We start from the raw sequence: 26258 nt of genomic DNA, 5'->3' as shown, positions 1-26258 counted from the left end.
GACACTGGTCGATAAATGTCCTAAGATGAGAGTATGTAGACATGGTTTTTGTCGTCACTTATCGTCATTTGTTGAATTATTTTTGAGAAATGTTTCATAAAAGCAATAGAAAACTCTCGAGAGTTACGCAAATTCTAAAGTGCGTCTCGGATTTGCGTAACAAGTTTTAACAACCTCGAATTAATTCTCCCAACCCCTCGTGTTTAGATAAGGCCATGTAAACACGGGGGGAAAAAGACATAGGATACTTTTTGTGTGTTTATCCGTATTTTTCTTTTCTTTTGCGGTCGGATTTTGCTTACTTTAAAAGCGATCGGGGACACAGAGGTCACTTATGAGAGACCTTTGTTTTCGTTTTTCCGAGAAACCTGGGGGTTTTTTCCCGGAATTAGAAACGCTTTCGAAGCAAATATCGAAAATGCTTACGAAGCAAATATCGAAAACGCCGACGATGCATATATTGAAAACGCTAACGAAGCCGTTCCCAAATACAACTGAGCTATTCACTTAATCAAGGGAAGGAAAAGTAAGAATCTTCTTAGCTCCATGGTCGTGTTATCAACTAATGATGTATTTGAAGAAAAATAGTGTCACAGCTGGTGAATAGCATCGAAAGTGTCGAAGGAATTACCCAGTCTGGTATGTCAAATTTATCAACAACATTTCTTTAGGGTAGCGTAGCATTTATTCATGAAATTTTGAATTGGCACAACGAAATCTCTTACGCGATGAAAAGTTCAGCCTTCACAAAAACAAAGACTCTTCCAGATCTAGATACGCTGCGGACATCGAGTGCATCGAAATGATTACATAGAGAAATAATTCAGTTAAATCTATCGATGATATAACATTCAATGGAAGTCGATCGATTCACTCTCAAGATTCCTCTTTGGCAGGATACGAAATCAAAACGATTTGCTGCGCTGAGAGTTGTCTTTTACAGGATTATGTAAGCCCTAACATAACTTAAGCAACGATTATAAGTATGAAAGTTGAACATTACATGATTATGACAGAGGAATAGAGTTGAAATATTGTACTTTCGCATCATATGTAAATCTTACGTGAACTAAACAGTTTAGCAATGATTTCCATTTTCTGCCTCGCCTTTTTCCTTCTATACTCGAAAAGTCTGATTATTCTGGATTCTAAAAAAAAATTGTGTTTGTTCAATGAGATAATAAAAATTTCAAATCATGACACAGGTTTCGATCAGGGTAACCGTGTTTGAGGCCGAGACAAATAACGATCCAGAAGGCTTCTTGGCTCAGTAGAGCTCATGTTCTCTCGTGTAGAATGAGTCTTGAAAAGGACTATTTGAGTAGCTTAACCTTTTCATTTGTTTGAGCTTGTCAAGAACAATAACAAGGTACAAATTAATTAAAGTCAATCGTTTGAACCATCTGCGTGACTGTAAAATAATATACTGTAATTAAATCGAGCAGGTATTAATTTGATCACTTCACTAAGCTTCAATGCGGTAAGATTATTTTGAATCGTACACGAAAACTATGAATCTTTGAACAAAAGACCAAACTTTGGGAAACATTCCAAAGCATTGTGATGGCTGATGAAATAATCACTGAAACATAACACGCACTGTTTGCCATACATGTCAAAACTTGAATATAATAACTCGTCCGCTCGATTCGTTAAGGCAACGGGTATTATAAATTGTGGGTATCGCTGAATGCAATTTTGACTGTTCCCATATGGTTGCTTGCTTGTGCGGGCACTGGCATCGATTTGTCCTATTTGTCCATATTTACTCGAGTGATAGAGTGATCACGGGAACAAGAACGGATCAAGCTCGGGACTCGATCTCTTGTTACAAGCCATATTTTAGGACTTTTGTTGACCTTTGTCAGCAGAAATTTCAAATTTTCAGCGAAAGAAAAGGAGTAAGCAGAGAACTTTTCCCTTTACATTTCAGTTGTTCGTGACTATTACAGATATAAGGAAACCAACCGGCTACGATGGCGACCAAAAGCGACTTGGTGCATGAGAAAATCAAGGAACAAAAAGAGAATATTTGCAAAAATAGCCCGAATCTCTCTAAAGAAGCTGTCAATGACCTGGAAGCAGCCCTTGGAAGATTACATTCCCTAACCTTCAAAGCCGCAAAACAAAAGGATTTATTTTTTGAAAACCTACAATGTCTTCAAGGATATCACATCATTCAAGTTTTCAATACATGGGCGGCCTCTCGTCTTCAAGATTCACTTAAAGAGCCTCAGCAATCTACTACAGAGTTAGTGACACTTTTTGAAATTTGCTCTCAATTTTGTAATTGTTCCCCCATCAGGTCCAATAGAGTATCATTTGAGGTGTTTATCAGGACTGTTAAATTCTGCTTTCCCTCTGATTCAAAGAAGCACTACTTTTCGACAAAAATTGTTTTGATGCTACTCGAGCTTATGCAGATTCTCCAAGAAGGAAAACTTACTTTTCCCGCTTTGGATTCTCAGAAGAAAAATTACTGCAGCATTAAAAGTACCGCGGATCTCTTCGAAGACCTAATTGCAATTTTAGAGGCAAGGGACTATTGCGCGGAAGATATTGTGGATATAATCTCTCAAGCATCTAGGTTTGCCCGGGCAGATTCCAAACACAAACCTAACTCGGAACTTGTGAAGACGTTTTTTCCTAACTTACAGGCACCTTTTGATGACTTGATCCCTGCGATTTCCTTCAAAAACTGGGGTGATCTCCTTCAATTAACGACGGAAGGGGATGTTGCATTCATTCTTCGTTTAGCCAGGGAAGATCCACTTTATAAACCATTACCGGGCACCATATCTCCTCTTTTCCATATGGTAGTTGTCTTACAGGAACTTGAAAAAAAAGGAGAGCAAGTTGATCTTGGCTGTGAGGAAGAACGACGTGATGTTTTCTTTAAACACATGTACGATATTTTCAGAGACGGCTACGAGATGACAGCTACCTCATTGAAAATCTTCTCGTGGAAAAAGGTTAACGATGCCGACTTAGCAGAGGTGTGTAACATTTTTTTTCTCAGAGAATGTAAAGAGCCTAGACAATATCCAACCCACAGAGTACAATGCTTCCAATCAATCAAACAACTGCTGCATGAAATTCCCGACGGTAGTCTAGTCACAAGAATTCTCAGATTTTGGATTGACGTATTTCCGAATGATCTGGAAAAAGCGGAGCTTAAAAAATTGCTAAACCTCTTCATAGGACTCTTTGATAAACGATCAACTGAAAGAGTAAACCGCTTACAAGAAAAAGCTGAACGGCTCTTGGGGTATATTGTGAATATTTTCAAGCTGCTTTTAATCCATCCTTTGCCTGGAGTACCTAGAGTATTGGATGAATTCAAGCGATTAGCCTATTCTTTTTTAAAATGGATTTCACAAGAAGTTGACTTTAGCGAGGATGCGAAAGGAAACATGGTTGCCCTTTTCGTGCGTTGCTTCAATCGTACAGAAAGATGCGATCAATTTTCCTGTGAAATCATCAAATCTTTGTGCTTATGCAAAGGTTTGTCCTTAGAATACAAGGAAACTTTCTTTAAGGAAGTTGTAAACTTTTCCACTCATCTCGACGAGAACGAAAAAGACATCATTGTAGCTTTTGTATCTAAAGTATCTACGTCCAGTCAGAGCCTTGACAGTAATCAGCAAGTCTTCTCCGAACTGTTAGAGACACTGAATCAATTGAGTTTCAAACACAAGCTTCTGAAAAAACAAACTAGATCTAAAACATTTCAGCTCATTATGGATCTGGCCAAATCTCCGCTTACGAGCATGAAGACTGATAATATAGTTCGAATATTGAGGCATTCAAGGAATTCAAAGGATGACCTATCATGCTGCGGATATGTTTTAAGAGTAGTAACCTCAGCTACAACAATTGTCAAAGAAAGAGCTCAAGAGTATTTTGACATTCTTTTCTCAGCAATTTTTGAAACTTTGAACGGTTCGAAACCCCTCAGTGAGGTCTTTAGCATTCACCATCGGAAAATGACTGACCTACAATTTGATGATGGTGTGTCAGTCGATGTGATGACCATTTGGAATGTCGTCGTAGCTGGACTATTAGCAGTCGGCATCTTTAATGAGAAGGTTGACTCGCATTGTTGCTTGCCGGTTTTTGCAAGGGCAAAGGGATTTAACTCCCCCTTCGAAGCATTGTTACTGTATTTTGAGTTAAGGCTGGTGTTTTCTAAAGTCATTTTTTTGTTGAGAAATTCGCCCAAGAGAGGTAATAGAGAACCATTACCTCAAGCCCCTGTCGGAAACTTGGTTGATGCTCTGAAAATCATTGTGCAGTCTGATGTCTTAACAACAGAGGCGAAGCTTAGGTTGATCCGAAAACTTTTAATCCTGGTGCAAAGAAAACCATGGCTTCTTACTGGAAATACCTTACCCTGTGCACTCATGAATGTGATTCCGCTTAGCTGCAAGATCTGCCAATCAGATAAAATGAAGCATTTGGACTTTGAGCTCATTGCAACCATCATTGAAAGTCCTGGAATGGTGGAACGCCTTGGAAGTATTCCTTCGACGCCGTCAAAATCAATGTGTTCCGTTCTTTGTTCAAACATAGATGATGTTGGCAAGATATACGATTGTATTGCCTCCTTTAGAGTTGCAAAGCAAGCATTCCTGGAGCATATGTTATTACTATTGGAATCAACTATCAAGGTTTCCAGCTCAGCCATTGAGGTAGTTCGTCTCCTAAAAGAAGCAGAAGAACTACTCTGTAAATTTGACTCACAACTGATGCCTCTTGCTGTTTCTATCTTTTCTTACCTTGTTGAAAACAACGTAGCCCCAAAAGAGAGATTGGCCTTTATTGCACTGGTTTCTTCCCGGTGGGAAACTGCTTGCGACTCAAGCGTGTGTGCAAGGTATGAAATTCCTCATATCCTTTGGAAAACCTACGAAAGTAGTAGGAATGGAAAAGGAACGCTTGAGGCCACGGATCAAATACACGAACTAATTGAACGCGTCAAAGACCTGGAAACACGAATAGTTAAAGAGGCTATGGAAAATCCAGGTACCTTTGAGCGTGGCAGCACTATTACTTGCGACCTAGAGTGGCTTGCTCTCCATTCCTCTTTGTCAGGCGAAGATGTTGCCCTGTGCTTCCACCTCTCTTGCTGTTACCCAGGTGTTCACCGTCTGACTTGTTTCAGCCCGTATGCAGGTTCTGGTTCGCAAATACAGGATGGTCACTCACTGCCTTTACCTCCTCGGAACGACGAATCAAAAAACAAAGACGATTTCCGGAGCCGTACAAAGTTCAGTAGTGCCACCCAATGTTCATTTGAACAAAAATCTAAGGCTTTAACACCAGCGTCTCTCTTGACTCCAGGTAAAATTGCAGAAAAAATGATGAAACAGTTAAGACGTCTCCGAGGTGATGATATAAACCTCTGTGATATTGCAGTTAAGCTTTGGAATTCTTTGTTTGCTAGCGAATGCTTAGCTTGTCCAGATGAAGTCTGCAAACCTTCAGACGATTCTTCAGCTTGTGATAATGTGGCAGGGTTTTTCCTCTACTGCTTGGAAAAGGCACCGTACTTTGAGGTTGTACCTTTCTGGTTCGACAATGAAATCCGCAAGGGCCTTAGTCAGCACCACGTCCTTCAATGTTCTGAGGTTATATTTGGATCATGTGGATGGAACGCCCAAAGCCTGGACAAGGAGGGGCATCTTAATATTCAGGTTGCCATTATTTCAATATTACAAGACATCCTGAGAAGTAGCTGTCAGTTTCCCGGAATGCCCCTTTTCCCACGTACAACATCCTGTTTTCGTGGTCTTAAACCCCAGCTGGAGTCACTCCTTTGCATTCTTCAAAAGTTCTTACCGTTTCAAATAACCTTTGATCTTCTACAACTGGCCAGAAGAGACCTTCAAGCTGCAACTACGATTGCAACGATTTTTCCTCTGTGGACTTTGGAGAGAAATGAAGCACAAAAGTTGCTGGAGGAAGTAAAGAGGCGCATCGAAACGGAAGGATTGCTTATAAACCCCTTGTGCAAAGACTTTGTTTGGTCAATGCTAGAAGCGTGCGGCCGGGTTTACAGAGATAGTTCTAAAGTTTTGCTAGACAAACTCGAATGGCTAACCGATTTACACAGCCTAGATGTTTTAAATTACGGCCTTGATCGGCTTTCAAACTGGCGTAGGTTGATGACGGCGGACGGACACCCTGCCCACGTGATTGACAAATGGTGTGTGTTTTTCCTCTTCACGCCCAAGGAGAATTTTTCTCTGCGTGATGTTGATGCAGTTCTTGACCTCAATCCCTCGTCCCTGCAGCTCGTTAAAAATTCCTCTGAGAATATCAAAAGATGCTTATTTTCAGGAAACGGCTTTCGAGAAACGCATTTGCAGGAAGAAGAATCACCAAACCCTTTGATCAAGGAACACCTTCGACTGGCTAGATTTCTCAGCGAATTAATTCACATATTGAAGCTCCAAATGTCTGAAAAAACTGTCACCGATGCTGTTGTTGAGAGAATTGTGGTCCAGGCTTGTAACAAGCTGTGCAAGAGTCATATGGAAAAATTCAAGAAGGAAGAAGATGAAGTCAGCGATACAAAAAACAGAACCAAACAGTTAGAGGACAAACAACAACAGGAAGAAGACAAAACAAATACGGCAGAGGACAAATCCAAAAAGAGAGGAGACGTAACCAAAAGAGAAAAAGAGCAAACCAATACGACAGTAAGCAACTCAAAAAGGAAAGAAGAAAAAGAGGTAGAAGCCAGAACCGAGAACATGGAAGAAAACGAGGGAGAAAAGACGGCAGATAAAACAGAAGACACAAACGACGAACCCAAAATTGCAAAAGATGAAACCAAAAGTAGAAATCCCTACAGTATCCTCCGCAAGACACTTGAGGCCCTTTTCAATGAGTTGTTTGCCAAACAACCCACAATCGCTGATAATCAATCCAGTTTTCCAAACTGTGGCGAGGCACTTCGGGGACAAGAGAGCGAATTAAGTTCGACAGGTCCATTCTTGAAAGGTTCAACTTTGCCGCCACATAATCTCCCAAATAAAGTTTATGAGTCAATGCTGGTATTAATGCGACGCTGGTTGTCGGGTATCGCCAACAAACCAACCCTCGCTTCAAACACTATGAAGATTGTTAAATCACTTTTCTCATTCTCGTATGAGAAAAATCATTCCCAGATAAAGAAGCTACAGGACGAGATTCGACTTCAGATTCTATCATTTCCAAGAAATCAGCTTCTTCTTTCTCAATTTCAAGCAGCAGGCTACAACCAAGGAGACTTAGTGGACTCTAAGGACCTTTGGGCTTCGCCCTCTCTCGAACTCTCTTGTTTCCTCAGCAAGAGTGAGTTTCCAAGTGAGAAACGATATGAAACGAAACTAACGAATGTCCTCAGGCTTCATTGGAGCCAATGGAAGGACCTGCTTTTCATGCTGAATATTCACTCTATAAAGATCGATGACTGTGACTTTCCCACGAGAGATCTCTTTGGAATTCAAGCTTCGCTGGATCAAATGGAGAAGCAGGTTGCGGCAGCTATAAAAGAAATTGGTGGGCGGATTGAGTGTGAGGGCGTTACCAGACGCGCGACGCAACTAATTCGTGAAGAGCAGCGACATCGTGCCAGGGTGACTAAATTCCACAAGAGAGTAAGTAAAATAACTCACGCTAACTTTGTCAAAGACACTGCGAGCGCAGCTTGGAAGCTAGGAATTTGGAACGTATTCCAGTATCGTATGCAATACTTTCTTTACCAATGGTTAAAATTGCAAATTGTAACATTTACGGAGGAACGATTATGACAGCTTGGACGAGGTGCTATGATTTGATAGCCTGTAAACCTCCCTATAGTACACGTCAATAGCCCTTCGAATAAGTTGTGGTGTTATGATGGAACGAATAATCTACCACAACGCACAAATGATTTGAAGATGCTCCGATCTGTAGATAGGGTAGGAAAAAGTTCAGTTTCCTTGAGATGCATTTTTAAACTTTTCTGCCATGGAATCAGTTCGTTTCAAAAACATTTTAAAAGGGTGGCTACGATTGCCTGAGTTAAAGCTGACGTTATAACAAACCTTGTCTTTATTTTCCAGAAAGAGACTGACAAGCCTTGTAAAAATAAGGTGGGTTTCGTGTGCTTTATTATATACCTGGCTTGCAGTCATTTCATTGGCTAGCCTTCAGGAAAGTTATCCTGGGCAGTAAGCCGGTAGGCACCCTGTTCCTTTCAGTATGTCAAATATGATGCTTATGAACATTCTCACTAAATATTCTTAAACTAGACTTTATGGCCCGTCATTAACTTAAAAAATAAAAGAGAAGTTAGAAAGCACCAGGTTAACGCAAGATGAACTCGAGGTAAACAAATAGCTTCCCACAATTATTTTAGCGCTCTTGATTCGCTGATTAACATTAAATGCGCTGATTAACATTTTCTGAATATGTAATTGAATCGCTCTTAAGGTGCGGCTTCGTTTCTCAGCCATACATATATATGCTGCTTAAAAGAAAGGCATTCTTTGTTTAAAGTACTTTGATAATTTCTGTTTCCTTTCCAAGACGGAAAAAGGGAAGACAAAACTGGTGGCTGTGTGGGAAAACCGATTTTTAGAAAACATCAAACTTTGCTCGGAGTTAATTCCAGGTAAGCGAATGAAAATGTTAGGTAACTTCATAAGTTTGTCTCAGAGAACTTGACAAAAAAAAAAAGACTCAAAACGATCTCCTGTCTAAATTTTCAACGTCCGAATCTAGCTTAAAAATAGCATGCCAAACGACAGCTAACCTCTAAATGCAGAAAATCTCTTTATTTTTGCATGCTAATTTAGCTGGATTTACACATTGAAAAAGTGAACCCGTGACTCGTATTTCTCGCAATGCCAATCGGTTGTGATGAACTGAATCTGGTAATGATGAGTAAGTCAAACGAAACGTAGTTGTTGAAAATCGACCCACGAACAATACAATCGTCAAATTGGCTTGAAGCATTTCTTCTAAGAATAAAATCAGAATCTGTGCCACGACGAGGACATAATTTTTTAATTTTTGGTAACTCAAAGTAAGTGGATTTTGTTAGTGCTTCTGGGTAGAAGGGAAACTTGGCACACTTCGACTTGCCAAGGAGGATTTTAATTGCAAGTCTTAAAAGACTTCACGAAGAAGGGAGCTTGAAAGATGGTGGGACTTCTTGGAGAGATTATGTCACTTTCTACCGTTCCAATTTGTAGGTTGTTACGCCCCCAACGGTTTCCACTCTGAGAAACCTGTGATTTGCGCTTTGTCCGTGGACAACAGGATCTTGACTGTGTTCAAAGAGGAGAAAGGCCGCAGAGAGGAAATCGAGAATGTCGAAGTTAAGCTCTTTGAAGCTGGTTTGTACGTGTACGGGTTGCATACCAGTGGTCATGACTACGTCACTGACGAGCTGTGGGCCGCATTTTATAAAATGCTATTGGAAAAAAGATTGGTGCCCACAATTGTCTTGTCCAATGAAAGCCCGGGATTTCATTGGATCAAGAAATTTGCACAGCCTGGTAAGTGGAGACCACACGTGAAGAGATTTTAAATCAGCCATCACGTATTTTTCAGAGTAAAGCCAACTCCCATTTTTAATAATGAACATGTCTGTGTTTCAAATTTTCAGTAAAAGTACATCCCTGCTTCTGGAAGTGGCACCTACATTGCGGCATCGTTCCTCCAGATGAAGACTATTTAGACTACCGCCCAATTGAAGCAGCCCTATGTCCTTGGTTACACGGACTGAGCGAATACCTTACCTTAACAAGGATAAACGTCGCTAGGTTTCGTTTCAGAGATTTCACGGTGAGTTCATTCGATATCACAGAAGCTGGCCGGAAAATTTTGACCTTACATTCCCCTTCTTGTGAATCAGGACCCATTTATATCTTATATCTTTTGCATCCAATATCACTCACTGCTTTTGCAGTAAATTGAGTTGGATCGCATCCTTTTCAAAGCTTATCATATAGAAAGATTTGTACTGTTATTCGATGACTGGCCATTGGTTGGAGTGGTCTATGCTGAAAAACGCTTTTAAAGGGCTTAAAATGAAAGGAAAGCAACCGCTTACTTGTGACATGCTTATGTAGTATGCTCTAGTGAAGTTAACGAAACGAAATGCCCAAACAGCTGAGCCGTTGATTCAAAATTTTTTAAACTTAAGGCGTTTTAGCTTCGTGGTGTCATTTATTATTTCCTAATTAAAGAAAAATACAGAAGCAACTAATTAACTTCAAACTTTCAAAAATACTTGTCTAAATCATGATCAGGATGCTCAAGTCGTTGAGAGGAAAGAGCAGCAGGCGAAAGAAGTGGCAAGAAAATTCAAGGCCATTCCTCAACTGGAACGGGAATTGCACTCGCTACACAACGACGCCTCAGTAATAGGGAAACTGGCATTGAAACTGGAATTCGCTGTCAAGAAAACACTCACCCAAATTGTAAAGGGAGAATGGCCCACCACAGAAACTGTCAAGAAGCATATTGATATGAGAAGGCTGACGTTTATCAAATGTGAAGAGTGCAAGTTGAAAATTCAAAAATGTAATTGTAAAAGTTACCATGAGGATTATGCAACTATTGTACTCAGGGTGTGTGAAAACGTCCAGGAAACACTCTTAGTTTTGCTTTTCTGTGCGTTTCTAGTCAATCTGTTTGCTCTGGACTAATATAGCTCTTGGTTAGGGGGTTTTAGGAAAACGCTAGTTGAATGAGGACACTTCTTCCGAATAAAGTTTCTTTGAAGAGACCTAATTTTCTTTTAGTTTTATTTTGTTTTGCCCTTTTCTGGCCTCCACTGAAAGGCAGAGTGACGCTTAAAAAAGTAGGAACCACTCAGGGGTCAAAGGTGGTTGGCCGGCTGCAGACGAAAGTTTACTTTTGTCGTTTAGCTGTTTCCTTTGATTTCGTTATTTTTTAGAGGGCTCTTCTATAGAGTGTTGTGAAATTAAACCAAAGTAATCAAAGTAATCTAAACGAATGAAAATATAAGTTTATGAAAAATGAGCCAACAAGAACGCAAAGTAAAAACATGCAAACTGTTCAGGGCGCGAGAAAACACGGGTGACAAAGCCACGCATGGTCTTAGTTTTAAAGCCGACTTTCTGGACCAATTACTGAGCGTAGTAGAGAAAAAAAAGTGATCTTGAATTACTTTACACGCTCAACCGAAAGTGCTCTATGCGCATAACATAGTTGGTTAACCAGAGCAATGCTACTATAAAATAAAGAGACTTTAAGAAGCTGAACTTTTAATATCTACATACTGACATTCAATCAAAAATCAGATCCATTTCATAAGTACCTGACTTTAAGTGTTTTACTATTAAATATTATTAGCTATGCCAAAATGCTGACTTCTATTAGTTATTCGCTACAGTGAACTGAAATCTTGAAGGTGTACAGAGTCTGGCTGGTAGCCAGAGCTAAGTTAAGATATAGTGAATGGATTCAATCCAGAGATAACGAAGATCATGTGGCCTGATCGTCCGGGTTAGAGCGGTCCTGGTCCCAACTGATGTCGAACACCCTAAACAGAAGTTACCTTCAGAGTCATGTGAGTTAGACATAGCCCAATTCAGGACTACTCTCACCTGGACAATCAGACTACATGATTGAATAAGTGAAAATTGGTAACTTTTAATTGCTACCCAGGCAGAGGTTTGAGCAGGGGAAAATAAGTAATCAATGTGACTTGGCACTTGACATATTTCACATAGAATTGAGTGAGAGACCCAGTGAATCTTGTAATGACCAGCTACTCAACCTTTAGCACCAAAATCATGATAAGTGAAGTAAACAGTCAATACTAACACAAACTGTAATAGAATAATTCAGATCAGTTTATATCAATTGTGAAAAGTGAATCGTCCATTCCTATAAACTGGTATCAATAAAGGACTGAGAGGAATTTCAAAGTATAATTCTGGCAAAACCTAATTTTGAAGGTTGTACAACTGACAGACAGAGACACACAGAGAGAGAAATGCTGAAATACATACACACAGACAAAAGACAGCCCAACACACAGACAGACACCTATTAATGCAAAAATAGCCGAGGTAATCGCAAAAACAAGCAAGTGGAAATGAGGCCCTTGAATTTAAGTGCCTGTGAGAATGGCCCCTCTTGGGATGTCATCAATAATTTCACTACTTACAGTTACAATCATTCTTACACAGATAACAAATTTTTCCATTACAGTACCACAACATTGTCAAGCAGAAAGGTAAAGAAAATAAAGAAAAGCATGACCTGAGTAATTGTCTTTGATTCAAATTGTCATAGTTCAATATATGAGGAATTTATGAAAGACAGTAATAAGAATTTTTATTTTAAGGGTTAAAATAAGAAAGAAGATTCAATCAACACTTTGAGCAAACCACCCTAAGCAGTATCAGGATAGTTACAATCATGTTCCAGCTCCTGTGCATTTAGACAATTGAAAAGGAAAGTTTTCAATTTCACTATAATTTAAGGAGCACCCTAATGGACAATGGTCAATAATCCCTTTGGCGCACGATCCAGGGTTTTACAACAAACTAATTACAAAGTCTGAAAGAATTTGCTGTTCATCCCCTGAATGCCTTCATACCAAGTCAGTCTGTAAGAAAAACTAAGTCTACATATTCTCATTTTAACCCAGGAATAATATCCATGAACTAAATTAGTGGAAAAAAGTGATCTAAAAAAACCTTCTGTTAAAACCAAGAAGTGCACTGTTCAATGCATTGTCAGCTCCTGGCAATACATTTATAAAAAGTAATAAATTGCAACTTATAGATATTAATTCTTCCATAAGTTAGTGAGAAACAAAACATAAATAATGTACATGTTAGTTAAGTTAAAAATAAGCAAACCAATGAAATAAATCCAGCAACAATACTCATGTCCTCAAAAAATTCCTTTGTGCTCACACATAGGAAAAGTACAATAATTTCCATTTTTGGACAAATTCTGTTATTAAAAAAGCTTTATACAGTCATAAACACCTTGATTTCCACCAACAAAGTCTTAGCAAAATTACATAAGCAAATGCCTTCAGTTGTACAACTTTCTTTCTGCTTAGAATTGTTGCTAGAAAAGCATTTACAAGCTTTTCCCAGCCAGTCTTGAACAACTGTCTCTTGTCTAGGCCCTGGTTGATTTATCGCCTTCCCAGGCCACCTCTGTCAGCCTGATTTTTCTGACCCGGCGATAGTAGATAATACACAGGATGAAAAACACAATCACCAAAATAAAACCACAGATCTAAAGAAAAAAATTATTTAAAATACATGTCAGTTATTGGGAGAGATAAATTTAGAATACCCAATCAAGAGAGCTATTTGCAGATTTGTGCTAAGAAACATTGAGTGACAAGTAGTTGCCAAATTTTGTCAGACGAACAGGAAGAATTTTAATGAAAATTGTTGTCTCTGTGTCAAAATTTTTCTCTTGTAATCAGTCCCAAAAATTCAAACTGATGGAAATCACACAACTGATTGCTGTGAAAAATTATGTTTTGAGAAAAAATATTTTTGCAAATATTCTCCAAATGACACGATGATGCAAATGTTGCTGCAATTAATGTCTCCACAAACAATTGCAATATGTTTTGGAAACAGTAAAAGCAATGCCACCTGTTCCAGAGTCTTGTTGCAGCCACTTTTTCCAGCCATTTTCCCTTTAATCACCCTTGCCTAAGATTTTGAAAAAAGCTTTCTTATCTTCCTTACACATGGCTTTGCAGCCAATTTAGGTGCCTTTTTACACTCAACAAACATAAATAGGAAAGCAATTTTCAGTAAACTAACTACTCCATCAAAGACAAAGAGTCACTTCATTTCACCAAGAGAGAGATTAAGCTACCATTTAAAAGCATCCTAATAGCAATAAGCACATAAAATAGTTTTACTTACTGCTGCTATGATAAACTGCGCAGACTTCAGGGTCCACTGAGACAAAAGAGCCGAGGAGAACAAGAAGAAGAAGAAATACGACAAGGAGTAACTCAGCAGAAAAATCCACTGTTGGAACAAAAGCAAGTAAAATCATTAGTTCAATGCCTTTGACTATGTCTAACTTTACACAAGTTATAAATACATCTACAGTATGCCATTAACTTCTGTAACAAAATTTTCCTTTAACCCCCTATGAGTGACCAAGACAGAATTTCTCCACACAACATCACTAAAATATCAAGTAGACAGGTGATGAGGAAAGAGAAAAATATCAATTGGAATGCAGGGTTAGTAGTTGATCTACCTCCAAATTCTCAGGACTAATGGCATAAGAGTTGTATGGTAGACAGCAAGGAGAAATACTAATGAGATCTTGAGAGCAAAAGGGTTAAATATGATTCTTTAGAATTATTTTACAATTTTTCAACTTTTGAAGAAATTGAATCAGTTTCTTTGGCCAGCTCTGGTCATCTGTGCTAAAACAGAGCAAAACTGAATCACTGAACACTCACCAGAGAATATTCCCTCTGCCAAACACCCAGTATCTTGACTTTACAGCAACCAACCACATGGAAGAAGATGATGAGTAATGCTCCAATCCAACACAGAGCACTGACGACAATGAAGAAGCCATAATGAGAGAAAATGCTGGATTCTTCATGACTCAAAACCAATGCAAATGCAATCACACCAAGAACCTAGAGATTTTACAACATAATCATCCATGAGAAGGCTTTCAGCTGTTCTCTCTCAGAGAAACCAAAAGGAAATTTCTTCTTAGTCAGTAACAATACATTTTTGTCCACAAAGGTGATGAGAAGAAAGAAAAAGGTAAAGTTTCTGCACAGCCCCATACTATTGTAAGACAAATCTGTTTTCCCAACGGAAATGTATTGTTTTTGTCATTGTTTTCTCTGTTCAAGAACTGAATGCATAATGTTGGATGGGGCTGTGTGGAAATTTTACCTAGAAAAATATCAATTGTAGATAATAATCAGTAAAACAACAAATTTTCAGTGTTTAATTAAATAATATGAAGTGAATGAATGACAGTGAATATAATTTATTGTTGGATGTTGCACAAGAAAGGGCTACATTTCTAGAAAATCCCAGACACTAATTCATATATTTCCCAGTTTCCCAAAAATCTCTGGTTTATAGATTTGTTATTCTGTACAATTTTACAACAAAATGTTACAGGTTCGTCATTATCGGCTATAGATAACTTATTGATTAAAGCCCTTGGTTCTTGATACCTGTGGCCACAGCTACATCAGTGAAGACTAAACCCTTTCACTGACGTGACATTAAGCAGCGCTGTGTAGTCTGGATTTTAATAGCAACTACGTAAGCCTATTGTAAATGTACATATCAAACACTTCAAATCCTACGTATAAATCATTAAAATCTGTGATTTGCCGGTTAAAAAATGTTATGCTTCACGCAGTCGTAACAAGTACGTACTACGGCAAAATATTTTCGTATCGTTACATTAAAAAACACTGAATTGTCTAGAATAATCCACTGATGTAAAACCCACTGTAAGTTTCAAACACGCCAAATTTCGCAGTTGATTTGTCAAGAACACTTGTTGGGTGCGGTGAGGCAATGCATGCATGTTTGAAAAATACCTGCATATTTCAAATACGATTCTAACAAAGACAGAAAAACATTTGACATACAGAAAATACAAAATCGGAAACTGAAATCCGTCTGAAAGCTATCGAAATCGTAGAAAGAAATGTACATTTAACATAATTAAGAAGTCGTTTGACTTTCACTTACGAACTGTAGCAAATATAGGAGTCCTTCGAGCGAAATCAAAAAATACGTTTTGCACCCATAACTGTCGCCTTCAGCCATCGTTTAAATAATTCTGTTGAGAAAAAAGGACAATGAGGTTAAACTTTGACGAAAGAAACCCCAACTCGAAAGGAAATATTGCGAACAGACGGATATCCCATCGCCGTAAACATTTGAAATAAAACTGGAATCGCTATTATTTTAAATTCCGAGATAAACAACAAACTAGACATCCTCTAGAACGTAATATGGCAGCTATCTGTTCGAAAAGTAAGTATTAACCATCAGCTTTCAGGCTGGAAGGCGATAAATAGAAGGAAATACTTTTACTATTCGTTATCAACAAATTGGACGCTAAATAACTTGAATACTGCATTTGAAAGTGAACGGTGACATTCGATTTTGTCAACCTTATATCAGTTTAGACAGATCTCCAAAGACGATTTAGACATGAAATATTATCACTTCACACTTACCTTACGTTTCAGTAGAACAATCTTGCATCAACGACAGCGAAAAAAACCGAAAATATCTTGAAAGCTTGATGCTGAGACCCGTGAGAAATAATCCCTAGAATCCAACAACGTACAAACAGCTCAGCGGCTTTCCACGTAATTTACATAGTTACCTTCAGGGTGATTCTAATTTATGTGCATTTCATTACTGCATCTAAAGGCTGCCGGAACTGAGTTTTTTTCTCTCTTTTTTCATTTTTTTCTTTAACTTTTTAAAATTGATTGTTAGTTTTCTTAGCCAGATGGCTTTGTGGATGTTTGAACGCTACCTCTTGGCCCTATCTGATATATCAAAGTTCATCTCACATAAGTACGGCATAAGTCAAAATCAAGTAACTTCTAAGAGGCACAAATGCAATAATGGTCATTTGGAAGCCTAGATGAAGGCAAGGTGAAAATTTCCCTTTCTTTTTTTACCATGTGAGATAGAAGTAAATTGGTTTTTCTCCTAATCTAATATGTTAGTAGTTCTCTCAAGCGGGAAATTGCCAGAGGACACGCGCACTATCAGAGAAAAGGGAAATTACTATGTGGCTACCTTATTACCTATGGTTGGCAGAGCGCATTGTTCATGCTTTCAATTCGAAACCATATTCAATGCATATGACATTGTTCACGTGAAGCACGTGTGGGGGATTGTATCGGCATGTTTAAAACATATGGACTTTATTATTAGCATACTAGTTTCGCTGTTTGAGGATGCGGTATTAATGTACAGGGGTAATTGATTAATCGAGTTCCTTTCTGAAACGAATGAAGCGAATGACCAATGACTAGTGCTGGAAACTCTTTTAAGGGGTAAATTACGTTATCAATTCCGTTGATAGAAACCAAATTATCATGTTATAGTCCTCGACTAACGCAGCACCACAGTTTCTTTCGAAATTCACCCTCTTAATGAATTTGTTTACATGTTTGTTGGCTTGTTTGTTTGTGTGTTTGATTGCTGGTATATATAATGGTGGCGAATAGGTTTGCAGGTTGGCAAATTTGGACATAAAAATCTTAAAGATGACAGATTTGTGAAAGCAAGCAACAAATTAAACGAATACGTAGATTTGAGAAAATACAGTTAATCTAGCAGATCGGCTGGAGATTTTGCTCGGCTTCTCGATTTCCGTCTGGCTTTCACTAGAGGTTTAGGCTGATGGGAGATCGAGTAATAAGATGCTGAGTACACTACAATGTCCTAAAAGTAAATTAGCATGATTCCAAAGAGCCTTTGTAGAAGCTTCTCGTTATCTTTAGTATCCAGTGTTTATTTCGAGCAGTCCCTCCTTTTCAACGAAGTCCGCCTGTTGCACGAGTCCGAAAAAAAATCAGCGAAAATGGTGGTTAGCGCGCCGCGTGGAACCCTGGGAGTGAGACCACTCACAGTCTATTTCCAGCGTTCTCCACCAAGTAATGCGGCTTTTTATTGATTGTAGTCCCCAATTACTAGCACATATGTTGGGGCTTCCTCAGTTGAAATTTTCTTATTGCGACAAAGAGCGCAGATCAATACAATTAGTATAAAAAATAAAAATTCGCAAAAGATATGGAAAAAAAGATATCGAAGAAATCGAGCATAAGACTTCTGCAACTTTGCAGAGATCTAAACAAAGCTTAGTTCTGATCATGAATACACTGCTATCTATCAAGAAGTTTTCAAGAGTTGTTATTAAGAATCGCAAGTAGATTAAACATGACGTTTACGACAACTTTTATTCTGAATTTGCTAACTTCTTATTTGAAAATATGATAAAAAAATGGAATAGAAGAAATAGAAGAAACAGGATAAATGGAAATAGAAGACCACAAAAATGTTTTTTGGTGTGTATCTCCCATAATCAGATGCTGTCATCGCGAAGGCAATTATTGCCAATTTTCCCAATATTTAATGGCTTCTTTGCTTTCACTTTTCTCAGGGAACAAAAAAATTTATGTAAAGCAAAACAAAAAAGCAAAAAAACAATGAAAGAAAACCACGCTAGAAAAAAATGTAATAATTTCGCCTTTGATCGCTGAAAATTACTCGAGTTTTAATGGAGCGAGGTGATCTCGACTCACTCTACACGTCACGCATCGGTAGCCTACTCTTGCAATCGGAACTGACGTCAATCGAGTCCATTCTCCCGTAGATATGTCGAAGCACTCTATGGAAAATAGTTCCCGTTCCCCTTTGTAGTCTCGTCCACCAACAACGTAGATCTTCCTATTAAAAATAACAGCCTCGGCATCTTGGCGATACTCGGTCATGTCTAAAAGAGAAATTGTTATTATCATCTGAGAGAGCAAAACGGTGTAGAATGTAAAATGAGCTTTCAGCTCAATGAGGTTAAATTTTGTCATTTTTTGGCGTTTATTGGTAATATAAGGATGAAAATCTTGGCAAATCGTAGGCTAATCACTTAGGTGTATATACCTGTGGCTAATTAAAGCTCACCTTTAACCATGTTCCACTGATGCGTCTGTATATCATACACTTCACACTGTCGGAGCGTTGTGTATCCGTTATGACCACCCATGACGTAAATTTTCCCCTCAACTTCCACAGCACATGCCCCTACTTTCCCACAATTCATCGGTAGCACAAAACTCCAGAGGTTAACCGCTGGATCGTATCGCTCCATGCTGATCTCGGGCTCAATTCCTTGTCCTTCACCACCGATTACGTAAATATGCGTTTCTGTATTAACCATTGCGTGACGACTTCGTGGGACTGTGGGAGGGGAAAGAAATTGCCATTTGTCGTTGATAGGGTTGTAGACCTCAAACGAGTTGCCATGGGAACCATTTATAATTCCACCTGCATCAGAAACGCGAAAAAAGTAGCGATTGTCCCCATAAAACACCATAATTTGGATACTGTTTCAGAATTTTGCAATAATTTGTTTGTATTTCATTCTCACCTAAGACATAGAACAATCCGTCATGTTCCGTTGCAGCGGACTTTGCCCTTGGTTCTTGCATTGGGTTCACATAGTCCCAGTAATTGTGGTGCGGATCATAGCATTGCACCATATCTTGAAGAAGCAGGGAGGCCTGACCTTCTATAGACCCGGCGCATGCGTATACGAATCCATCAACAGAGACCACTGAATGATCGAACAGTTGAGTTCTGGAATAAGAAGGAGGTGTTTATCATGTGTTAGCTGTGTGATACATGGAAAGCAAACAACATTTAATCGAGGAACTCATCTGCTACATCAGTCAACCTACAATATTATCTATTTTGTCAGACAAACACAACTTTTCGGAGCTTTGAGAAAAAGTACTTTTAACCAATGCCCAGAAGACACGAAAAAGGGAAAACTGATATCAGCCACATTGAAGCTCGATTCCAAAAACTCGGTTCTCATAATGTACATTGGAAATCAGTGTACTGCTGACTTTCAGGTGTGATATACCCAGCTGACAATCCCCAGTTAAATCACTGTTTACTCTAAAGTTGATCTTACTACGCTTCGAAATGGTCCACGTGACCTACCACGATTACGCTTAAACCATTAATAATACAACAAAATGGCTCAGCTAAGTGTCGAACCCAGACCTCTCGACCCCGAATCTGGCGCGCAAATCAGTACGTTAACGCGTCTCCAACCGGGAGGCCCGATTACTATTTAAATTGGAACACTTTTTCAGTTTTTTTTTTTATGAAAAAAAAAAAGAAAACTCTATGTTAGCGTTTAGAGTGGTATGTTGCTCGCACCATATAGATCGCCGCATTAGGATATGTATCTTGCGCCAATCAGATCACTGCACTAGGGTATGAATCTTGCACCGATCAAATTGCCGCATTAGGGTACGTATTAATCAATCATATCACCAATCCCATGACCATTAGGCAATCTTTCACGTGCGCAAATTGTATTCCACCAATCAAATTCCATTTTGTCACATTGGCCTTCGCTCCATTACGAGTCATTTCCTTGTACACAACCTGCGTTTCATCACATATTCTAACCGCAATGTCCAACCCTACTTAAAAACATTTAAAAGAACTAAATGCTACTGATGGTGAATTTTCCAATTCTCTCTCGTTTTAACTTTTTCTACAAATAAAATTCGCTTTTAGCTATCTTGGACTGAACCCAATTGCGTGTTAATTTCTGGTAAACAACCTGCATTTTGTCACGTAATTCATACACAGAGGGCAAAGTCCAGATAGGTAACAACCACTCAAGGGGCCCTCTTTGAAATATTATCCCTTTTCTCTTGTTCACAATGTATCTTCACTTATTCGCGATCGCAATATATCTTTGGTCTGGGTATATTGGAGATACAACAGTTTCAGTTTGCTTTTCGTAAAAAAAAAAAACCGTGAAACTATATTTCTTAAGCGAATAATTTTGATTTTCTCTCTGATAGAGGAAAGACAGTGAGCGTAATCCCTATCGCAACCGTTACATGGCCTCGTCACGTAACGCACTGTCTTTCTCTAACGGGGAATAGATGGTGTTGTGTGACGAAACCAAACAATAGCAGCGAAAGAGACAACGGTAATCGCGGCATCAATGCATATTATTTAGCTTAGAGGTACTTAGACAATAGAGACAATAGACCACAAAATCCCTATAGATGTAAGTTCAGATAACCCAGGTATTTTTTTCTATCTCCTAAGGTAAAGTAATGCGATATTTTAATTCTTTGAAAGTTATGCCCTTCTTCTGTTACAAAATGAAAACATTAGGTACACAAAGTATCCCATCTTAACCCACCCAGCCGAAGAAAATAAATCTTGCATGCTACGCATGCCTATGTTTTTTTAAAAAAAGTTTCGAAGGAACTTCATCAAAGGAGGTGTTGTTTTGGCCGACAATCTGGCAGTTCTTATGCGTAATGGTAGGGAGCTATGTGTTTTGCCCTGAGTCGTGCAGACATCTGTAAATGATTATAAACCAATGCCAGACCTTCATTCAACCGGTTTTAGGGATTGCCTTTTTTCCCATTTCTGTCACCATGAAATAGAAGGGACTATTTGTGTTCCATTACTTACTTCAAGGGCGCTAACGAATACCACTGATCACCGTTAGGCTCGTAACAGAATGTCAATCGACCTTCCTCTAGATTTCGCCCTTTACCTCCGACAAACAAAATCACGTCAACTAATGTTGACCAAGTTCTTGGCAACGTCCGCGGACTGCTCAAGGTCTTTCTGGTGTTCTCATCTTGTGCTGAATTAAATCGCAAGGCTTCCAAAACCATCTCTTGCGCTGTTGGTGAGCGCTGCACCAATTGTTGTCGTTCAACATGGTCCATTAGTACGCTGGGAGGAAGGAGCCCAAGGCGAACGTGCTGGAGTAGTTTGGCAAAATGGACGCCTCGCTCCCTACGGTCATATTCAGTCCATCTTATTAAACTGTCGAACACCTAAGAGATCAATAAGAAATCAGTGAGACGACTTAGGATTTGTATTTTCAATATACTAATCTTAGACAAGAATATTATTGCTGGTGACTTATACCTCCCTGGGAGGTATGGGGAGGAAGGGGGGGGGGGAAATCAGGAGCCCATTATCCAGAGCTTCCATCTTCCATACTTACCCCTGTCCCGTATCTTTTTATTTTTGGAAGCACCTCCCACGGGGTTTTTCGCGGGTGTTTACATAATAGCCAGTCATTAGAGAGTTGAGGTCCTCTATTGTTTACGTAATATGCAGGCCGGACGAAAGTATTTCAATAATGGCGAAAGCACGGAAAGTTTATCATTTTTTTAGGGAGTTATGCGAACTTCATTCTGTTCTCGCGGGAAATTAAAGAAACCCCCCACGTATCTCAGTTCTAAAAATAAAAAGATACGGGACAGGGCTGACTCAAGGGTACAATTGGTATGGAGGCTCCGGGTAATGGGCTCCTGGGGTATCCAATTAAAGATTGATATGTCGGTCATTGTACCTCTTTTCAATTACAATAAAGAATTGATGCCACTAATTTCTAGTGCCTTCACTGACTACCTGACGTGTTTCACGGAATGAGGTTAGACAAAATCTTAAAATCTGACTCTTACTATATTCGTGGTTGCCTCTGCTACAAAATTTTGGCACCTTAAACCCTTTACCTCCCAAAAGTAATTAACTTGTAACTTCCCCCCTGTAATAACCATACTTTATCCAGCAGACTAAAAATGAGAATACTTAAAATTATCAGATAGAAGTTGTTATCTTAATCTAACACCAAATTCTCTCAACTTATTTCAAGGAAATGCGTAGAAGCTGGAGGGGAGAATTGACAGTCAGGTATTGGGAGTTAAAGGATTGATAACATGTAAGAAGAGCCGGTATATGAAATTTAAGGCTCATTCGAAAACGACGGTTATTAACAAGTAATGCATAGTTACGTCCAATAGATAATTACTCGGTCATGATCCCCAAACTATACAAAGCCAAGCCGAAGGGATATCCAATTTCACTTTGTTGAAACCTAAAGACAGACGTATTATCTGGCAACTTGAAGTATGCTAAATTTGGTGAGAACCAGAGAAATGAAATTGCATTTACTCATATTTCTGATGTAAAACTGACTAAAAACGGAAACATAAAAAAAGGAAACGACATGAAAATATTAGCTTAACTATGTTTAGTTGTGCACAAAGCATAAATATTTCGTTTACCCTAAAAATACTGTGCGAGGGCGTTTTCTCAAGGGGGAATGTGTATAGAATCAAACACAAAATTACAGCGGCATCAATCTAACCTGAGATTGTGCTAATAATACAAACTAAATTCTCTTCATCATCCATCATTCATTTTCATAATCACTTTAGAGTCGCCTTACTACCTGTTGCTCACTAGTTGTACAAATATCATTGTTGGACAGTATGCTTTCCAGATCATTTTTATGTAGCTCCAAAAACTGCGTTGTTTCTGCGACTTTGACAAAATTTTCACATAGAAATCTGTTGCACCGCTGATGGAGCTTTTCTTGTCCATGGGTTAGCGAAATTTCCCGCACCGTCAAACAATTTTCAGGCGTTAGAAAACTCACAAGGACGTAGGAACATTCCTCGATCAAACTTTGTAGCTTGAAGAAGACTGCGGCCTTGAAAATGTCAATAGCGTTGCCGATGTTGATAAAAATTCGTCCTCCATACATGTAACCCAATAATGCCTCCATGACGGAACGCTCAATTTCTTGAGGCAGATCCACGTGCTTGATGAATCGACCGCTTTCGCTGTCTATGAACAACGATCGAAAATACGGACTCGCTACGCCGAGAATGTTACGATGGCACGAAAACTTGAGGCTGCCAATTCGCAGCGTTACATCGCAGAGAATCGCCTCCCTGCGTAAGAACTGAAAGTACTCGATGATAGAATCTTGGAAACTCCTATCAACAAATAAATACGTTTGGTCCTTTTTGATTCCATTAATGTCTGTCTGGATATCTCCAACATGTTGGGAAGGCATGTTGAACTCTTGAATCTGATTCCTTTAGTTTATTTTTACTAGGGCCGGGTTTGATACCTTAAATGCGTACAAGTAGTATTGACATGCCAAGAAAGCTGCGTGAGTATTATTTATTCGAATTTATGCTCATTTAATAGAAGCATTTGTTGTGTAAACTAACAGGTACCACTGGTGTATTATTGTATGCAAATGTTGGCGGGTGTCGCCCGTGTGTTATTCGAATTGTAAATGGCTATTGTTCACCTGTTAAACTAAAGGAATGACAGGAAGAAAGAGCGAGAGAGAAACACTGGTCAGGAAGACTTGATCATTATTATTTTCTATGTTTTGTTGGCATCGCAGATGTTGGCCGTTCATTTTTTATCGCCAGGGGGTCGGAGGATTTTGGCCGGTGTCACGGGAAAATTTCCCTGATTTCCCCATAAGGCTCTGAACCTCTTCATAGGAAGTTAATCGGCAGTCAGTTTTCTACAGTCCCTCTTTTATACTATGTTGGCGATGACTAATCCCCTCTCCATTCCCCCTGAAAACCATGCGATCTCTACCAAAAATCCCTCGATACCCCCACCCTCTCTGCGACAAATGGTGACCGGTCCGAAAGGAGCGGAAAAAAAGAAGAAAATGGAAAACAGGCGTTGGAAGGAAGGTAATTTAGTGTTAACAACTGAGTTGAAAACGTACATTGGCCACCGTAGAGAGTTAAAAAGGCCGACGTTTCGAGCGTTAGCCCTTCGTCAGAGCGATCGCTCTGACGTCCGAATTACCTGCTATACTCTCCCACCGACGCAGCACCACGGTTTCCTTAGAAAATTACCCCCTTTATTCGTTGGAAAGCAGACCTCAGAGGCACAAAAGAGTAGTAAACATTTTTATTTTCAAATCTTGCAGCTTTTCACTATATGTTAACGACAAGCACTTGAAATCTGTTTTAGTGGAAAGAAACTCGCCTCACCCAAAAGGTGGTGTGTTGCTGTTCCGGTATAATTCAGAGGAATATAGCAGGGGTCATGGGGCTCCCGGAGGGGTACAGGATATCGAAGAGGAACGGAAGAAAAGGCATAGATAGATAGATAAAGATTGATATGGGCAGCTTTTTGATTTGTTTCTTCTTACAGGACACTTCAATTACATTACTTAAATGATTGTTTACATGCGTGGCTACCAAGGCGAAACAGTTCGCGCCTCCTGCCGTGATCCAAACTGACGATCGCGTGACATTAGAATGATCAAGCTTTCGTCTCTCGAACCGAAGTAAGATTTAAGTCATCTGCGACGATGTCTGATGAACCGAAAACAACCACTTCTGATTTTTGGAAGGGGCTTTGGAAGGACGGTAACACTGGCTGGCATCGTAACGAAGTGAATGCATTTCTGATCAAGTATTTTGACGAGCTCACAGGTGGACGATCGAATCTTCGCTTCTTCGTGCCCCTGAGTGGAAAATCGGCGGATATGTTGTGGCTGGCCGACAAAGGGCATACTGTGGTTGGAGTAGAGCTCGCCAAACAAGCAAACGAATGTTTCTTCGCAGAGAATAACCTGACTTTTACGGTGGAAATAATTGAAATATCTGCAGTCAGTGAACCCGTGGAAGTATACAAATGTAAAGAGAAGAGGATCACAATCTTTTCCTGCGACCTCTTCGCTGTCACCGAAAATGATGTGGGTGGGAAATTCGACGCAATTTGGGACCGTGGATCGTTGGTTGCCGTTGCTCCTTCGTTCGGCGATAGGGGTAAACGGTATACCACAAAAATGCGTTCACTTCTGGCTAGTGATGGAAACTACCTTCTTGAAAGCTGTTACTATGAAGTTGACCGTGGCATGAACCCTCCGGCTAGCATTACTGACGAGCAGATAAATGACATGTATGAAGAAGACTTCACTATCAAAAAGCTGGAAATGAACAAAATTCAGGCGAACACCGAGAAGGAATCATCCTTTGCTTTCGACATAAATTATTACCTGTTCAAGCCAAAAGGAAACTAACCTAACCTTGACCTTAAGCTAATGGACTTTTTGTAAAAAATACAGTGTGGTTCCCTTAGGATCAGAGAGTGTGCTTGTTTTTTTGTTCACTTGCATTTTTCAGTCTGTTGAGATTTACCCTAAGTTTAGTTGTAACAATTTGATCTCAGATTTCCCCATCTGAAATGCCAATGTACACCAATCATTGATTGCAAATTGTAAGATCAGTTGAAATTTAGTAATTTGTGACTAGCCTTGCATATTGGTCAAATCAACACTAACATAAATGAAATGGTTGGTTATTTATCTTAGTCAGACCAAAACTATTTGAGTCTTTCTGATTGTTTTGTTTGTGTGCTTAGAAAATTGCTCAATTTTCACTTCATTTAGCTTGTCCTCCCCACTCACTCAAATCCAGACATCATTGATCCCCTTGTATAGCCTAGAGTATGCATCAAAACTTATTTTTCAGTGTTTTTCATTGAAAACAATTTCTTTTTTCAAATGCAGTAATTAATCATTGAAATAAGCAGTTCACAGTCATAAGTTTGTACCTTTGATGATAAAGAAGTCAAATTCCTTGATACATTCCCTAATTGCATTTTAATGAGCAACATTTGGAA

General features: G+C 39.2%; 4 protein-coding genes across 5 annotated transcripts; 2 read left to right on the top strand and 2 right to left on the bottom strand.

Annotated features, from left to right (window-relative positions):
* Positions 1-436: 436 nt before the first annotated feature.
* LOC131778624 (uncharacterized) lies at positions 437-11942 on the top strand. 2 transcript variants are annotated; one of them, XM_066169323.1, is made up of 8 exons: positions 437-639; positions 1934-2251; positions 2921-7646; positions 8094-8123; positions 8560-8644; positions 9228-9533; positions 9644-9822; positions 10290-11942. In XM_066169323.1, exons 2-8 carry the CDS (start codon positions 1977-1979, stop codon positions 10686-10688), a joined length of 6000 nt encoding a protein of 1999 aa, XP_066025420.1. In that variant the 5' UTR covers positions 437-639; positions 1934-1976; the 3' UTR covers positions 10689-11942. The 2 variants fall into 2 exon arrangements, with proteins under 2 accessions (XP_066025420.1, XP_058951025.2); XM_059095042.2 differs by having other exon boundaries at positions 1934-7646.
* LOC131778625 (uncharacterized) lies at positions 11254-16368 on the bottom strand. The gene is made up of 5 exons (XM_059095043.2): positions 16241-16368; positions 15747-15837; positions 14474-14659; positions 13920-14027; positions 11254-13269 (listed from the first exon to the last, which is right to left on the bottom strand). The coding sequence occupies exons 2-5, from the start codon at positions 15822-15824 to the stop codon at positions 13150-13152; spliced, it is 492 nt and encodes a 163-aa protein (XP_058951026.1). The 5' UTR covers positions 15825-15837; positions 16241-16368; the 3' UTR covers positions 11254-13149.
* A 1596-nt stretch (positions 16369-17964) lies between these two features.
* On the bottom strand, positions 17965-23737 carry LOC131778639 (kelch-like protein 3). The gene is made up of 5 exons (XM_059095053.2): positions 23038-23737; positions 21258-21631; positions 19171-19379; positions 18705-19067; positions 17965-18519 (listed from the first exon to the last, which is right to left on the bottom strand). Exons 1-5 carry the CDS (start codon positions 23665-23667, stop codon positions 18290-18292), a joined length of 1806 nt encoding a protein of 601 aa, XP_058951036.2. The 5' UTR covers positions 23668-23737; the 3' UTR covers positions 17965-18289.
* Positions 23738-23915: 178 nt separating this feature from the next.
* LOC131778636 (thiopurine S-methyltransferase-like) lies at positions 23916-25720 on the top strand. Its single transcript, XM_066169532.1, has 2 exons — positions 23916-24313; positions 24783-25720. The coding sequence occupies exon 2, from the start codon at positions 24943-24945 to the stop codon at positions 25654-25656; it is 714 nt and encodes a 237-aa protein (XP_066025629.1). The 5' UTR covers positions 23916-24313; positions 24783-24942; the 3' UTR covers positions 25657-25720.
* The last annotated feature ends 538 nt before the right edge of the window (positions 25721-26258 follow it).

This window comes from Pocillopora verrucosa, chromosome 7, assembly GCF_036669915.1.
Source record: "Pocillopora verrucosa isolate sample1 chromosome 7, ASM3666991v2, whole genome shotgun sequence".
NCBI classification, from domain to species: domain Eukaryota; kingdom Metazoa; phylum Cnidaria; class Anthozoa; order Scleractinia; family Pocilloporidae; genus Pocillopora; species Pocillopora verrucosa.
Note: the sequence above shows the minus strand (reverse complement) of the source record. Positions and strands in the feature narration are given on the sequence as shown.

Bases quoted from the DNA above. Each gene is read 5' to 3' on its own strand.
- LOC131778624 (XM_059095042.2), top strand. From the start codon at position 1,977: ATGGCGACCAAAAGCGACTTGGTGCATGAGAAAATCAAGGAACAAAAA. The intron at 8,124-8,559 runs GTGGGTTTCGTG...TTCCTTTCCAAG, and splicing joins ACAAGCCTTGTAAAAATAAG to ACGGAAAAAGGGAAGACAAA. The intron at 9,534-9,643 runs GTAAGTGGAGAC...TCAAATTTTCAG, and splicing joins CAAGAAATTTGCACAGCCTG to TAAAAGTACATCCCTGCTTC.
- LOC131778625 (XM_059095043.2), bottom strand. From the start codon at position 15,824: ATGGCTGAAGGCGACAGTTATGGGTGCAAAACGTATTTTTTGATTTCG. The intron at 14,028-14,473 runs GTGAGTGTTCAG...TTGTTCCAACAG, and splicing joins GGCAGAGGGAATATTCTCTG to TGGATTTTTCTGCTGAGTTA. The intron at 13,270-13,919 runs GTAAGTAAAACT...TTTTTTCTTTAG, and splicing joins CGCAGTTTATCATAGCAGCA to ATCTGTGGTTTTATTTTGGT.
- LOC131778639 (XM_059095053.2), bottom strand. From the start codon at position 23,667: ATGCCTTCCCAACATGTTGGAGATATCCAGACAGACATTAATGGAATC. The intron at 21,632-23,037 runs GTAGTAAGGCGA...TTGATCTCTTAG, and splicing joins GTACAACTAGTGAGCAACAG to GTGTTCGACAGTTTAATAAG. The intron at 18,520-18,704 runs GTGAGCTTTAAT...TTTCTCTTTTAG, and splicing joins TCAGTGGAACATGGTTAAAG to ACATGACCGAGTATCGCCAA.
- LOC131778636 (XM_066169532.1), top strand. From the start codon at position 24,943: ATGTCTGATGAACCGAAAACAACCACTTCTGATTTTTGGAAGGGGCTT.